General features: G+C 38.4%; 1 protein-coding gene across 1 annotated transcript in view; it reads right to left on the bottom strand.

Moving 5' to 3' along the window:
- Positions 1–15,003: 15,003 nt before the first annotated feature.
- Positions 15,004–17,328, bottom strand: part of C1_1H1orf53 (chromosome 1_1 C1orf53 homolog) — a 112,415-nt gene continuing 110,090 nt past the window's right edge. Inside the window, exon 3 of the mRNA XM_086954845.1 lies at positions 15,004–15,509. Within this exon, the coding sequence (XP_086810971.1) occupies positions 15,438–15,509 (72 nt within the window). The 3' untranslated portion in view covers positions 15,004–15,437. The remainder of the gene's footprint in view (positions 15,510–17,328) is intronic.

The following is a 17,328-nucleotide window of genomic DNA, read 5'->3' as shown; positions in this document are numbered from 1 at the left end:
AGATGATACGCTCACCACAGAGGCACTAGACACTGTCCTGGGCCTCGACTTCCTCCTGGACGTCGACTTATCCTTCCTCGACATCGATCTTCTTGACGTCGACGAACTCCTCAACGTCGAACGTCCTCGCTTTGACGTCGATTTTTCTCTCGTCGACGTTGATGGCGAACGGCGGTGTCGCCTCGACAGCGAGCGCCTGCTTCTTCGGGACTCATCACGACGTCGATGGTGTGTCGACGCGGTGAAGACCACGACGTCGACCTCGTCCGAGGTCTTGACGTCCTACCCCTCGACGTCGAATATTGACGGCACTTCAACCCGGAGCCCTGGGTCGACAGGGAACAGATGGTAGTCTTACCTCTCGACGCAGACGTCAAAGCAATCGACGTCGACCGGGACCGGTGCCGTTTCTGGGCCTTTTCTTGACTGGGGAGCCCCCCAGAGGACGAAGCATGGGCAGAGGATGATGACAGAGTTCCTCCATGCCCAGAAGTCCCACTTGGTTCTTGATGTCTCCTCTGTTCCAGGCCTTGGAGACAAATCTTTTCCCTGTCACGCAGGGTCCTCCTGGAGAAAGAGTGACTGATATCACAGGAGTCAGGGACATGGGTGGAAGGGAGACAGAGTATGCATACTCTGTGGGGGTCAGATTTAGCCCTCTTCCTACCACACTCAGGGCACTTGTCGTATAAAGCTGGCATTTCGACAATATAGAGGTGGCAAAACTGGTAAAAAAACACAGCAAATGGAAGAGAAAGACCCCAGACGTCTAGTGTAACACTCAAATCACTGGAAAAGCTCCAAAAATTGAAGATATATCCAAAAAGGAAGAGCTCAATGCTCCAGGGTCCTGCTAGCAGGAGCCAGAAAAAAGAACTGAAAGTAAAAGGCCTTTGGCTGTGCATCCTGGGATACCGAGGGTCTCTGGAGAGTTCCTTAAAGGCACGGTATCCCTTTTCCAGACACATAGTGGTAGTCTATGGGGCTTGTCTGTCCAACCCTTCCTCTCTATCATTACAAAGTTTTTTTGTGAAGGGGAGTTTCTCTGAGTGTGAAACTTAACAATGTGTGTTAAATTTAATATTATTTGGCTATCCTTTTCACTTCAAGATGAAGTGCTGGCCAATGTAGCCTTGTAGTTTTCGGTTGCATTATTTGTCTTTGTTTTTCTCTTCAGTGTCCATGAAGGACTGCAGAAGAAGACAACTTAAATGACTATTTCGATTGCTCCGGGGTTCACGCACATGGGCGGGACTATTCACAAGATTATGACTATACACAGAGATCCCCTACTACAGAAGTGTGCTATACACATGCCAAGGACAGTCCTCTCATAACTCTTTGATTTACTTGCAACTGTTTAAAACCGTCCCTTCCATGCATTAAAATGGGCAGTAGGAAACGGCTCAACATTTTTACCAAAGTATTTGAGCGGAGAGTTATGGGTCTGAGGGTATCTGGGCAGGACTCTTGGACGTGGCAAATCTTTCACAGATTCCCAGGATACTCGAAAGCACCTGGTGAAAGTTGCCAACCTTCATTCCTATCCCCTGTTAGATGCGCACTAATTCCAATAGGCAGGTTTTCATATAGTGTTTTGAGTTGACTTTCCTTGTAGCCTTACCTCTAAGCTCTTGTAAAGATTAGAGGAAACTTCAGAATAAAAGTAAGAAGTAGTTTGTCAAGGGTACATTGTAGTTACTAAAACCCAGCAAAATCATAGGTGTCCACAAGTCAAAAGTGTACATTTTCACCAACATCAGAAAAATAACGTTTGCAATACTCGGCACCATGACTATGGGTGGCAAGGTTGGAATTCTGCTGCTGGTGCTGTACCGAAGAAGGATGTGAGCTGCTTCTCTCCATAAGACACCTTTCTGTGTGTATCTGTAAAGGGTGAGAACAACCCTTTCTTAATTACAAGTTAATCAGGGCACAATTCAGAGGACAACTGTTTAAATACTTCTAAAACAGATTGAGAAAGGTACATTGTAATAGCAGGTGTTTTAAATTTTGCCTGAAACAAGCTCTTTTACTGCCATTTATTCATAAAAACATTTTCCACTTTAGACTGTATGCTTCATCCTTCTGCAGGTGTCTTTGGGTACACACCGTGTGAAAGGCCTTGTTATTTTCAGAGCACTGGCTTGGCTCTGGTTTTTCCTGGTCCTGCCTCTATGTATGGAGGAAGAAGACCAGCCGAAAGAGAGGGGCGCCTTGGAGAGGCTGAGGTTTAAAGTGGGGAGGAGGGGCGGTACGCAGGCTGCTATCCCAACAAAGGTTTTGTATAATGTTTTCCCTTACAGCAGGGTACTCTCCATGAAGGAGCACTCACAACAGAGAGGTGTGATTAACCCAACTGAAAGGGTGATCAAGAAAAACAAAAGTCTGAGCAGGTTCTTACCTAAAGGGTTCCCCTTCACCCTGCGCACTGCAGTTCCACCCCTCACCAGTGCCAGCTAACATAGGACAGTGCTCAAAGGACTCTAATCAGTGCCCCCTTGCTAACAAAGCGTCATTGAATTTTTTAAGGAGCCCCTTTCCTTAGTGTCTTTATCTCCATCAAAAGGAATGCAGGTAATTCACTTCCAGTGTCTGGGGACACTGTCCTCACAATAAATATTGTGTCATGTCAAAACACAGGTGTCCTAAATGGATCCTACTGTGTTTATAATCAATACTCTGAGCCACTCTTGGTGACAAACATCAGCAGACAAACTCTCCAGCATCTGCAGAATCCCCTTTCAATATTTGCATCCAGCCTTTATCTAGTAGTACCGTAGCAGTGGGCAGACTGGTTACCATACTCTAGAGCCTATCAAAGTACCTAATATAGCATTGTCTTTATATTCTACAGTCTTGCATTTTCAAATTGCATGCTATCAAACAAGTCTTCTACAATCCTAAAATCTGGCATGAAAAACTGATCTTTACGTAAAACTTGTAAATGACACCTCTCCTTTTTCATCTTAAATAGTTCTCTTCCTTCTTTCTATCTGATGCATTCCTCTTCTCTCGAAGCACAAACTTTTCTAAGTCAGATGCATGCTTGTCTTTATCACCATTAAAGTAGTTCTGTCCATAAATCATTTCAGAGATCACAACCTCTCCTTTTTTTGGAAAGTGATACCCCTGCAAGCTTACATTATCTAATTTACTTTAGTTCATCTATTAACCCCACCAATCATCTGCACGAAATCACATATCCCCCTTTACACAATAATGGTAATGCTTAGGGCCTTATTACGTGCCGTTGGAAACCGGCACATAATCCCAATGGACAGCATTTCCACCATTGGGATTACGATGTCAGTTTCCGACAGGCTTTCCATGTCGGGCTTTCCGACATGGAAAGCCTGTCAGAAAGCTACATTGGGGGCCCCTAGCAGACCCCCTTTAACCCTGCGGCCTCGGGTTGGGGTCTGAGGGGTCAACTATGGTGGCGCCCTGTGAATCCCTGCACCGTGTTGCAGGCAACATAAGGTGCCTGACATACGGTGCAGGGATTCATACAAACACCAATTTCAATATGGGAGCTTGTGCTAAGGCTGGTTTACGGCCGCCGCACAAGCTTCCATAGGGAAATTGTAATTAGGTATGCGGAACTGCCGACCAATGGTAGGGTGGTTCCCATACCGATACGGTGTCGGGCAGGCGCAAGTCCACCCAACATCGTAATAAAGCCCATAATGCCTATTACATTAATCTGCCACAAAGAAACTGGAATGATTGCATGGAATAGTTTACTTGAGCACATTACTAATGCAATAATCAATAAATCTGAACTGACCACTAACACTGGGCTCTGGAGCAGTGTGCTGCCCAGTGTAAAGAGCTTCAATGCCTCGTTAGGGGTAGTAAGCACTATATAAATGCACCTACAAAACAATACAGTTTATTTAAAACAATTTAAAATACTTAAATGTAGAATACAAATGTAAATTAACTTAAATAATCATTTTTAATGTCAAGCTAAATAAGTACAATTTTACAGCACTTTAACTTATTCAATTAAATGTTCTATAAATATTTTTATAAATAATTGATAAAATAAAATATATTAATTTATTGTAGAATTATTATTATTCCAAATCTTTGAAAAAAATCCCACCCTTACTATCCCTTTATATTGAACTATTGTTTAGTGAATTTCATTTAAATGTATTGGTGTAATTCATTTTTTTAACTAAAATGTTATTTATATTTAATGAATTCTAGATATAGTATTAGAACTAATATTATCCTAATATTTCCTTTGAGGTGTAACATTAAGTCCCTGCCTCCACAGTTTTCTGTGAGAGTATGTTGCAATACCTGTGAGTGGCCATGTGTGGTGCTGAACTTACCTAGAGGCTGGGCTGACATACATTAATAACAGTTGGATCGTTTTTGGCTGAGTAACATTAGAAGTGCAGTTTGAGAATAGCAATAGGCTTGCTTTTTCATGGGTGTGTGTTTAGTTTAGTATGTTCTGCCCTAAACGTCTAATAACCGCTCCCTAAGCTACTTCCTACCTCTCCCTAATCAACCCCCATTAAGTAGTAAGGATTCCGCGCTTTACCGCAACCCCCTCATGTTTCTCCCACATTTAATATCAAAATGTACAACTATGTTTGGGAGACCTGCGCAACCGGGGTGGATAACTCTGCAAAGAACAGATAGAAGAGGAGGACGTCTCCGCACATAGGTTTGTGAATAGCATTTTGTTGTATGTCAGTAGTAAACTAATAAATGCACTGCAAAGTGCGGTTTGTACAAAGGCCCTTTTGATTTCAGTACAGGACTATTTCTATTGTGGTAGTGCATAGTCTTTGATGGCCTCATCTTCTTCGGTGGCTGATCATAGCTGCAGTGTCTCTTCCCTGAAGATAGCATTTGCAGCTCCTCTAGTCCTTTAACTGGTACACCATGTGAGCATCTCAAATGGCTTATTATGGCTAGACTATCCATCTGTTGAATGTCTGACATAATATCGACAGACAGAATATCGAAATGCAAAAATATCGGCGCAAAAATATCGACAGCAAAAATATCGGAATCCTATCTTCATTAAGGTAAGTACAAAAATATCGAAAAAATAATATCGTAGTACAAAAATATCGGCATCAAAAATATCGTTTTTTAAAATGTATTAATAATAATGTAAAAATAATTTTAAAATACATATAATTTTACAAATATTAAATAAAAATATTAAAACAAAATTAAAACTAATACATATACATTTAAAATAAATAAAACACTTAATAATTTAATGTAATTTTAATTTTTATCATGTAATTTATTTGATTTAATGTAATATTTTTTTGTTTTTACCCTGTACGCCTGTACCCCAAAAACCCAAAACTGACCCTGAACCCTAAAAATATCCCTGTACCCCAAAAACCCAAAACTGACCCTGAAACCTAAAAATACCCCTTTACCCAAAAACTGAAAACTGACCCTTATCCCTAAAAATACCCCTTTACCCAAAAACTGAAAACTGACCCTGAACCCTAAAAATACCCCTTTACCCAAAAACTGAAAACTGACCCAAAACCCTAAAAATACCCCTTTACCCAAAAACTGAAAACTGACCCTGCACCCTAAAAATACTCCTTTACCCAAAATTAATTAATATTATTTAATTACCAATTAATTAACAATAACATTAAAGTAAATATATTAGCACATTTGCTGTAATTAATATTATTTTTCCCAATTAATTAATTAATAATAACAATAAATTATATATAAAAAATTACTATAATTAATGTAATTAAATAATTAATATTAATTAATTACCAACTAATTAATAATTATAAATATGTACAAAATTATATTAATTATTTAACTAATTAATAGAAATTAATTACCAATTAATTATTAATTAAAATATGTACAAACATATATCAATTAATTAATTATTATTAAATTACTTCCCACCCTATTCCCCTATAAACCCATAACCCGCTACAGAACATATTTATCAATTAATCAATTAATTAAAAATAATTAAAAATGATTTCTCAATTAATTAATTAATAATTCCTACTAATTAAAAATTAATTTAACATAATTAAATTACTTCCCACCCTATTCCCCTATAAACCCACAACCCGCTACAGTAGTAAAAGACAATATTTAATTAAATTACATTAAAAATAAATAATAAAACATAATAAATACAATATAATATACACTAAATGTATTTAAAAATTGATATTAGTAACATCGAAGTTATTAATTTCGATATTATTGACATCGATATTTACAACTTCGATATTACTGATATCATACCAATATCGATATTAAGACTGTCGATATTACTTACCTTCGATATTTTGTCCCATCGATATTTAAACTTCGATATTTTTGTATATCGATGTTTAAAAATCGATATTTTGTCTGTGTACCATCTGTGATCACTTCAGGGATTGCAAATACATTCATCTCTAAGTCACAAGCTTGTTCTCTTCTTTATTGCTGCCATACTTCCTAGCTCCATAGATCCCACTGCTTTCAAGGTTGTGCCATAAGTGAGGTGAAATTGATAGAGGAGGGACTGTGTCAAGGAGGGGTTAATGATCCTTTAACTGTTTTTAAATCTAAAGGAGAAAGGTACAAGAGCCATTGTTGGAGATTGAAGACCTAGGTCTAAAGCCAGCTAACTGGCCCACTCAGCCAGTCCCAAAAACACTATATAGAAAGTATGGCTACACTTTACTAGTGGAATCCAACATAGTCAGTAGTTGATAAGATGTAAGTGCCTTCTTATTCCTTTATTTGCATACACACGATGTAAGGTCATTTCCATGGAATTGGACTGTTTAACCAACTAACTTAGAAAGTAGAAAATATAATTTTTCTTCCTGTTCAGAATGTTCTCAGTACCATAAAGTTAAGGCTAATAGGTCATAGAGCCATTGAAAGTTTCATAATGATCTCTAGAACTTCATTCACAGTAGGAACACTTCATTTAGTATATTGCCTTCTAACAGAAAGTTAAATCTTTCAAAGTGCAAATAAAAAGGAGAGATGAGCCACCCAGGAATTTTTCATCTTGGCCATTTTTTATCTTTTGTATCCCCTAGCGATGAACAACAAATAAACAATTTTAAAAATGTATGAACATTGTTTTCATTCATAATTGAGAGCACAGCTACAAGTTTCTTCCCAATGTTTACACACGCACACACACAAATATATATATATACACACACACACATATATATATATAATTTGCACTTTAGACTTTTGCAGGGTATATATAAATAGAAAGATAGATAGATAGATAGATAGATAGATAGATAGATAGATAGATAGATAGATATCTACATATTCAACATTTTGACAAATAAAGTGGCAATTATGAATGTGTGCCCAACTACAGCAACCTTTGCTTTGTTGATATATTACGACCCATTTCTAGGTGCACACTACACATGCGCACACATGCACACTTACAGTCGACCATGTTGGCACCATTTGAAGAGAGACTTTGCTTTGTTGCAGGATGCACCACACCAGAGCCTTCAGTACAGTCAAGGAAAATGAATCTCCTTTGAAGCCACATGACCCTCATGAGGTTTGCAAATCGTGGAGGCTATCTTGAAGATACCAAATATAAAAGTTTTGCATGGTCTAGAGAGCCCTTGCTGGGCAATCAAGATACGTTGTTGCTGCAGCCAGGACCTCGTTGCCAACGTTCAGGAAAAGTTCAAAGCTGTTTGTGATGTTTCTTGCATACCTTAAGTATCTATTTGAGGAACAGAAAAGATTGTCATCACTTTTTAGACTTTTATATGTCTTTATCGTTATGCACATACTGTGCATTTGTAGTATGTAGATTGGAGAAAATTACTGCTTTTTGACTAGGTGTACTCTATCATCATTCTTAAGACTGTTTATTGCATTGTAGTTTCATTAACAAAAAACAACATTGAATTTATTTTCAAATCAGGGAGTGTGTTTTCATATAAACAGATGTCAATTCTCTATTGTGAAAGAAGCACAATAGTTCCAAACATATTTGACATATGTTTCATAGATAATATTTTTGTTTCAGCTCTTAGGAAATTTAGAGTTCCATCAGACCTTAGAGAGTCAGAAACACAGACATTTTCAGGGTGTATCAATTGTAAAAGAAATTATCAAATGCTGTAGTAAGATTTTAAGATATTAAGGTAAATTTCTTGTTTTTAGATGCCAGTACTTAACCAGTTGATGGCAGCTGAATGTCAAGTCAGAGTGGCGATAGCCCGTGTCTCAGATTACCCTCTTCTTTCCTTCCTCTTTGCATGGGTTTACTGCTAAATAACATATTTTGCTGTGGTTTCAGAGAGGTGTAGAAACATTCATCACTCCCAGACTACAAGCTTAGTGGATTTACAGAGATAGAGCACACTCAACTGTGCCCCAACTTCCAAGTGGAATGCATTACGTTAAAGCATCAGTTAAAGAAAGGAAGGAAATTGCAATCTGCACATCATTCACACAGACATGGAAGTGACATCCAAAAGGAGAAATTGCAGAATAGCAAAAAAACTGAAGTTCAAATACGAAGAGGGTAACAAACAGAACCTTGTATCAGAGAATGTGAAAAAGGGGAGAATTTAGATCAGTTGTTACATAAAAGCAGTAGCGGAATGAAAAATGCTAGTGTAACTTCTGTAAATGCGAAGAAGTTCTCAAGCCACAGTGAAAGTGAAGTAAATTTGAATCGAATGAACAATGAAATCGCAAATCAGAAACCAAGACAGAACATCATCTACTGTGGAAAACATTTACAAAGTCAGAACTATAAAGAATAGCATTTTGAGCAAAATAACCACAAATCAAAGTGAAAATAAATCACAAAAGTGCAAGATAATATAATGAACCATCCCCTTCATATCCGTAAAAAAAGTAAGGGTGAAAAAAGAAGAAAAACATTCTGAGGTTTTAATTTTACAGGAGGATAACAGAAGATGCTAGCTGTTTAAAGTAGTCAAGCAATTGCTCCTCGAATTGAGTTAATAACATCTCAGAAGTAGATTAATTGAATAGATGGGGAGGCATAATAAAGTATTTACATAAAATGAACGAAAAAGATGCTCAAGAAAAAGAGACAGGTAAGTCTTTCTTTTCATTTGAGGATTCTACAACCAGGAAGGATACCACATTATAATATTTATGGGAAGTGATCACAAGATCTCTAGGCAATAATGTTGGATTCGTCTGCAACATAAAAGATCAATTCTTTGGGGTGAGGGCAAACCTGCTGAAGGAAAGCTTTCACTTACCTTCCATGAGTATATTTGGAAATAAAAGTACTTTGCATTATCTGTTATCTATTATGGTTGCACTCAGTGCATCTATAGAGTTGAGGTGTTTGGCTCTTCAAATCATATCCTATTCATTTCTTCAACAGAAGCCCTGCTCCATGCCCTGTCCATCAGCACACTTACATGGGCCTGGGCATGGGTGCTATTACTTTGGCACAACTGAAACATAGCTGTTGTACACCTGGTGTGTAGGAGATGCAAGTATATTGTTTCTAGGTTAAATCTTGTTTACTTTTTCAGTTGTAAAAGGGGTGAAAGGTAAAACTAAATTAGGTCTATTGATTTATGTAAGAGAAACTACAAGTACTAAAGTTCTAGAATACAAATAGTAAAACATGTTGCCAAGATAAGTTTCAAACGTGATGCTCAATCACACTTGTCTATTCTTTGTTTCTGATGAGAGTTTACTCCCCCTGTGGTTGGATAAATAACATTAGGAAATTAGATGTGCTTATGATATCAGAAGGTCATTAGCAGGCCAACCGTTATTAAAACACAGATTTATCCTCTCCTGGTGATTTTGCTGCCTTAATTATGGGTGATGGACAGCGGTGCTCCCAATGGCAGAGAAGCTGAATTATCGCAATCATACTTTTGGCAGCCTTGACATCAATGGAAATTGTTTCAAATTGGCTGCCTCTTTTAGGGCATCGTATCACTGTGGGGACTACCTCTTAAACCTACACAATGCCGCCCAAACACTGTTAGAAACCACCCAGGCTGTCAGGGACACTTCGGCTATGAATCATTGAAATTAACCCAATATTTCCAAGTCTATTTCCAGAAAACAACATCGAAGATAGTACTTCTCCGAACATTTTTCTTCTGTACACAATTCCTATAATGCATGCCATAGCCTCTTTGGAAAATGTTCTCATCACACCATAGTTATCATTGTAATTGCAGCGGAGGCTATACCTCATTTACCCTTTTGGTTTTGTGGATTGTAGGCCAAAATTGGAAGATTTACAGTTGACTCAGATGTGTAAATAGAAGCAATGCACAATTACAAAAGCAACACCACATTTATAAACGTTATAATAAAGGTGTAAGTCAGAGAAATAAACGTCTAATTTACCAAAGTGTGCAGAACGTACACACCCTTACGTTTTTCTTCCGGATATCCACAAGACTATGACAGAGGATTAGTTTGGGAAGTCTCAATCAAATGTTGTGGCCACCAACTCGTGTAACATTTTGGGTTGATACAAAAACATTAGTAGCATTTTCCACACTTATCTAGAGACTTAAATTGCAGCTGGAATGTCTAGATGTAACTGGTGCACAATGTGTGTTAAATCACTCCAAGTTTCCCAGACTAGGTGGGGGAAGAAAGAATATTTATAGGAAATTAATTTGAAGTGAGAGAAGAAAGTATTTTCAGAGTGAAATCAGACATGAAAAAAATCTTCAACTTTAAATGAGTGTATTTTGTGGATATTTATAAAATGTACAAACTTTGCGTAGCTGAACAGTTGTTGCTGTTTTTTTCCGGAGAATTCAATACATTTACGACAGTTTCATAAGCGAACTGTATTTTACATCTATTTGAAAAGGGTGTGTTAATAAACACTACAAAAAGGAGTAATTAAAAAAACATTACATAACTTATGAGGGTCATAGGTTACCTGTTTTCATATATCATGCTTAGTGTTTTATGTCAAGTATTTAAAGCAGTTAAAGTGGACCCCGCAAATTCTTTAAAGACCACATGCAAACAGCATAATACTTAATTTTCATAAATATTAGACTACTGTGGATAAGAACAATACATATTCCTGTCATTGAATATGCATGGGGACACTTAGCAAACGTGAACATTAAAAATCATGGAATGGTACGACTCCTAACAAATTTAGTTAATTTTTTTGGGTGGGATGATTTACTATTTCAATCTTCACCCTTAGAAATGATGGTGCAGAGTAGGCACTTGACAGATATCTTAGTTTTGCATGTGTCCTTTAATGAACTGAGTTTTTCCTTGTTTTTATTCATATAACACATACACAGGAGCTCAGTTGCTACTCTGGCAGCATGTCCTAGTTTACTAAACGGTGACCTGTAAGTGAGTGCATTGCCCCCAAAAATTAAAAGGGCATAACAACTAACCAGACAGCAGTGAAAGTAGAAGAGCGGAAATTCGGATTTAAGGCACATTTGAATAACAATGGGAGATTAAGCGAGGTTACCAAGGCTCTCATGAAATCAAACACTCCAACGAAGTGCTGGTTACTGTATTTATTACTTTTTGAGTAGTAAAAATCCTACTGTGTCCGGTGCTACACGGAGTGTCTGTCACCAACATGTGAAGTGCTGCACTGACTAGTAAACATTTGCTATTGCCTTACTAGGTGGTATGATGACCTAGCTTGAAGTAACAAAGACAATAGTAGTAGAATTAAAAGCAAATTGAGTGAACAATTGAGCGAGGTCTCTTGCAAGACACATGCTGGCACTGATGTCTCAAAGTTGCTGAATATTATGGAACAGTAAGAAGTCCTATAGGAAGTGATGAGTCCTAAGTTTAGAGTGACTGTTAAACTGCCCGTTAACAAAGGTTATCCAATATAAATAATCAATATTACACACAGATCCCATCAGGCCACCAGGCCATTAAATAAAATAACAAATGCAACTAGAGAAGACAATGCAAATAAAAAAAACTATTTGTGCTGCTTTATGCGCTTAGCACACAACTTATGGATAGACAGGAACTATTTTACCTTCATTTCTCAATTAATATTGGAACATTCTCCATTGATTGATTTGTTGGGTAAATACATTTACAATTCCCTCTCATTGCATTGGTATATGTAAGAAGAAACAGAAAATGTAGACATAGCTGAAAAGGAGCCGTTAATTTATTATTTGCAACCAAAAATAATTCCATCATTGTTAAAAATACGAGACCCACTCTCGTGCACCATGCACTGGTGTACAACAGGGGTCTACAACACCATATATATCGCGCACCCAGTAGGAGAGGGCTGGCGCGCACTCTGCGAGGGTGGGTCTGCGATTTCTTTTTTTTTTTAATCTTTTTTTTTACTCATCTCATAAGACCTCCGTAGCTATGGCACCCATTCGATTTGTACCACCTCTGATACGTGGTGGTTCCACTCTCAGCTGATGTTCTTTACGGGGCATACCCATAGCATACAACCTGAGCTGACCAGAAGTTTTAATCATTAGGTCATTTTCATGTCCCTACACTCAACCAGATGCTGCATCATCCAGAAGATCCAGAAGCTCCCAAAACTGCCCCTTATCTGAGCTTTCCCTATAAACATTTACTTTTGGTCCAGCGCTTTGAAATATCTAACCGAACTCCACCAAGCATTCCAAGTGGGAGGTGTCATCTGACGCCACAATTTACAAATCTCCCTCCTAGCCAGCAAATCAGGTAAAAGATCAGTCTTTGTTGTGGCCCTATCGGATCTGAAACTCCCCCCAATGCTGGAGTACAACCAAATATTTTTAAGAGATGGGTTTACCTCCACAATGCGACCCAGGGCTCTAGAGATAGTCTTACCCACAATTATCCAAAATTCTTGTACCTTGGGGCAGGAAAAAAATACATGGACATCATCTGCATTCTGATGGCCGCATCTCATACAGCTGGCTTCTCAGCCACCCTTTATCTTGGATAACTTGAGGGGAGACCAAAAGATTCTATGGAATGTAAAAAAAATGTTTTTTTCTGAGTGCAGCAGATTTAATCAAGGGGTAAAGAGTATCTAGAGATACTTGCCATAAGGTTTCCAGCTCCTCGCTCGAAAAGTGGTTCTCCCAGATTCTGTATGGTTGATCCATCTTGCTGTCCATAGCTGTCAAGAGATGGTTATACCATTGTGCCACTTCTTTTTTCCTAGGAGCTAGGTCCTGTAGTTCGCTTTCCATACTGCTATCATCTATGATGGGCCAGCGTTGACTTTTACACCAGGAAGAGAGCTGATAGAATTTGAGCCTGGACAGATTTCAGTTGCTAATATGGTTCCAATATTCCCAAGAATGGCATTCATCACCCCGACAAGGTATCTCCAATATACAACCCCTGCCTCTTTCAGTGGGTGAGCAAGGGAGTCCAAAAGACAGTCAGGTGTACCGGGAGAATCCCAAACTGGCAACCACTCGATATAATAGAATAGTCCTAAACAATTTCGGCAGTCAGACCACAACCTAGACGCCCAACGCAGAGTCTTTAAGCGGATTTTCTTGAAAGATGTAGGAGAGCCAAACTTGTACATGAAACCTAACTCCTCTTCCCCTAGTAACATGGCTTTAAACATGCAGCCTATCAATGAATTATCTGAGGAGAGAAATAACATTATACAATTCTTTAGTTGGTAAGCCCAACAGTACAGCTGGAAGTCTGGTAGGGCCACCCCCCCCCTCGCTGAAGTTTATGTCTGAGTTTTTTACAGGATAACCGGATTGCTTTACTTACCCAGATAAAGGAAGATATCTTGCCCTGGATTTTGAGAATATCAGGTTTTCCGAATTCTAAAGGGATGTTGTTGAAAAGGTAGGTGTATTTTGGGAGGACACACATCTTGATCAAATTAACTCGCCCATACAATGATAATGGGATTCTCTGCCATCTTTTTAGCAAAACATCAACCTCCTTTGAGACTCTATCTAGATTGATCTTAGGGATTTTGGTAGGGTCTTGAGTAATTATAACTCCTAAGTATCTAAGTTCTTTGGCAAAATTACCCTCCTGATCAGTTGGTGGGTCTGCCATTTCGTTAGGCTAACACACATCAGCAGAGTGGGGCAGCTGCTCACCAGCCCCACAGATAGCGTATGTTACTAAAATCTCTCTTTGTCTTTTGTGGTGAGAGGTTATGGCCACACTCAGGGGATTTCTCAAGCCATGCTGTGACACAGTCCTTTCTTTGGCAAATGGCAGGAAATACTCCATATGGTGGTTTCAATCTTCTCCCAGTACACCCTCCTGGATGGTTGCGGTGCAGTTTGTACATCCCCCATAGGTACTGTTGATTCAGTGCTTCTTCAGGGAGGATCACCTACCCCTACAACTGTTCTTTGATCAGGCATCACAGGGAAATGGGAATTCCTTCATTTGTACAGAGAGCACCTCTCCCATAAATGATGAAACAGCTCTGTCAAGCAGCCTTTGATGGGGTTACCAGATCTCCACATGTGGTGTGACAGAGGTTCCAAAATGCCTAAATAACGACATAACAGAAAAATCTTAATCTTTAAACACAACAGTTGAGCTCTGCTGTGAACAGTTAAATCTCATGCAAATTAATTTGATTATAAGGACATGAATCCTGGCCCTGAAGAAAAGAGGTCTCTTGCAAAACACTTGCTGGCATAGATGTCTCAAAGTTGATGACTATTATGGAACAGTAAGCAGTCTTACAGGAAGTGGTGAGGCCTAAGTTTAAAGCGACTGTTAAACTGTGCGTTAACAAAGGTTATCCAATAGGCACAATCAATATTACACACAGATCCCATCAGGACTTATTTGTAATTACAAATGTAACTGGAGATGCTAATGCATATAAAAAAAGCTTGTTTTGTAATTTATGAACTGACAAGAATTTTTGTTGTTTCATTTTTCAATACATTTTGGAACTTTCCCCATTGGCTGTTTTGTAGAGTAACGACATTTACAATTCGCTCTAATTGCATCTGTATATGTAAGAAGAAACAGAAAATGCAGTCATACCTGAAAAGGAGACGTTTATTTATTATTTGCAACCAAACATATTCCAGTATTGTTAAAAATACGAGACTCACTCGAAAATTCCCACAGATTCTGATATCACAATCCCCAAAGTTGTTCTTGAACAATTTGTACATTATAAAATGAGTACAGTAAATAAAACTAGTACTGATCATATATACTGGTGGGTAAAAGGGCTTATCCTTTGCTCCAGAATAATGCATTCCACAGTCTCACTGGAATCAGCATCTCCAGGCAGGACAATGTCAGTCAGACGCCATGTCCTCATCACTATCATAGTCCATCCTCTTTAAAAGTCACAACAGCCTGGCACCTGTAGCACTGCTGGAAAGTTCCACTGGCCCACCTGGTCACCACCAATTCTTGGCAATACATTCAATTTCATGTGTTGTACAGCGCAAAGATGAAAGTGGTTACGTGTAAAAAAAAGAATTGAACTGCTTCTTCTTTGCTGGGTCCTTAACATTCACTTGGCCGTATGGACACTGTGAGGAAAAAACAGATGTGTTAGCGCTTGGTTGATGCAATGCGGCATACAATGAAACTTAATTTACACCATCATTTAATTAATCTTGCTCTCTAGAACCCAAAGAAAAACAATCTTAATTAACAGAGCTTTTCAATGCAAACAACCAAAATATATGTTTTAAATTGAGCCCTGTAATGTGGCAGTGTACCATTGTTGCTGTATGGCCATTATTTCATTCAACAAAACATTAGTCCATAAAATCTGAAATAATAAAATATGCTAGAAAGGGGCACATTTGGATAATAGATTTCATAATTTCCAAAAACATTTATTTGTGAACTAAGGGCATTGTTTAGCAAGTTTGCTTCTCAGTCCCAGCATCTAAAGAAAACCAGACTGTGAGAAATTGGGTTGTTAGTTGAATGGGGAGTGAGCCCTGGTCAAGAAACAGCCACAATCTCTTGCAGGGTGAACCACAAAAAGTCACTAACTTAACTGGTGCTTAACCATGGGTAGCTTGGCACAAAAAGCAGTCAGGCTTAAATTAGAGGAAATGCATAATTTATTTACGCAACATGCATATAATCACAAAGTGAAAACACAGCAAAAGAAAAATTCCACATCAATTTAGAAAATAGAGTACATTTTAATAAATTATTTGATAACAAAATGACAAAAATCCAATCAGTAAGTTAAGAATTTTTATTAAAGTATTTGGTAAAAACTAGCACCTAAAAATCGCGCCAGACCAGGTCAGTCTAAAAATATGTAAACAATGGGATTCTATCAATGTGAGTGGTGACTAATTTTATATGATTTTGTATATTTCTCTAAACTCGTGAATACACTGCAATGTGAAAATTAGGCCTCTCTGCGGGTGGCAGAATGAGGGCACTGTGTGTTTTAAAATACCCCTCACACACTATGAATCCCATAGTGTCATTCTCCCATCATTGGGGTCTTCCCGTCCCTCTACGGGGCGGGCCGTGCTTCGACCCACGAGTGACGCGGGAGCACTTATATTTTTGACAATAGGCTATGTGATGTGATGAGGATAGTGATATGTGTTAGGGAGTGTAGGGACCTATTTGCGTGAATGGTAATGTAAATAAAGGGTTAAAAATTCCCTGGTTAGTCGAAAAAATTAACTTTAATGGTTTCGCAAGCTGGGAACATTAAAAGGGGATTAGTAAGTAGAATTACAAGTGTGGTCTACTTTGTCGACATGACATGTTTCATAGGCAGACCCCTCCTGCCTACTCATCAGGACCTCTGTTGACCCCTACAAAAATACTCAATTCTAAACTAAATGTTAAATGCCTATGGTCCTAAAACTTAACAGCAAAAATCGGCTGCTAGGTTTAGCCTTGGGGCTTGAGTTGGCCCATTAGTGAGGCATTATCATGAAAAATGACCTAATATGGTCTCTGTGGAAAGAAAAAAGGAGAAAAAGGGTACATGGTTGTAGAATTACAATATGTAAAGCACAATTCATACATCGCTCATTTTTGCGTGAGTCACAATGTGGCTTAGTATCTCAAAGTATTCTCAATATTAATTATGTATATGACCCGATGAACTGCCATTCGCCATCGTGGCCAAAGGGTATGAACCCTTGGAAAACTTCAACACAAAGCGTGATATACACTTCAAACACAAACACATCTTCACAATCCAAAACGACCCATCTGGTGGTGGGTTTTTAAACAAGCAAGGGTGTGGACCTCCTTGCAGTTCCAGGACAAGTGTCTAGTTAAGAAAAAACGTCTCACTAGCGGCGTGACATTAAAACATCCACTCATCATACTGATAAATGGGTCATTATCACACATGCC

Source organism: Lissotriton vulgaris, chromosome 1_1 (assembly GCF_964263255.1).
Source record: "Lissotriton vulgaris chromosome 1_1, aLisVul1.2, whole genome shotgun sequence".
In the NCBI taxonomy this organism is placed as follows: domain Eukaryota; kingdom Metazoa; phylum Chordata; class Amphibia; order Caudata; family Salamandridae; genus Lissotriton; species Lissotriton vulgaris.
Note: the sequence above shows the minus strand (reverse complement) of the source record. Positions and strands in the feature narration are given on the sequence as shown.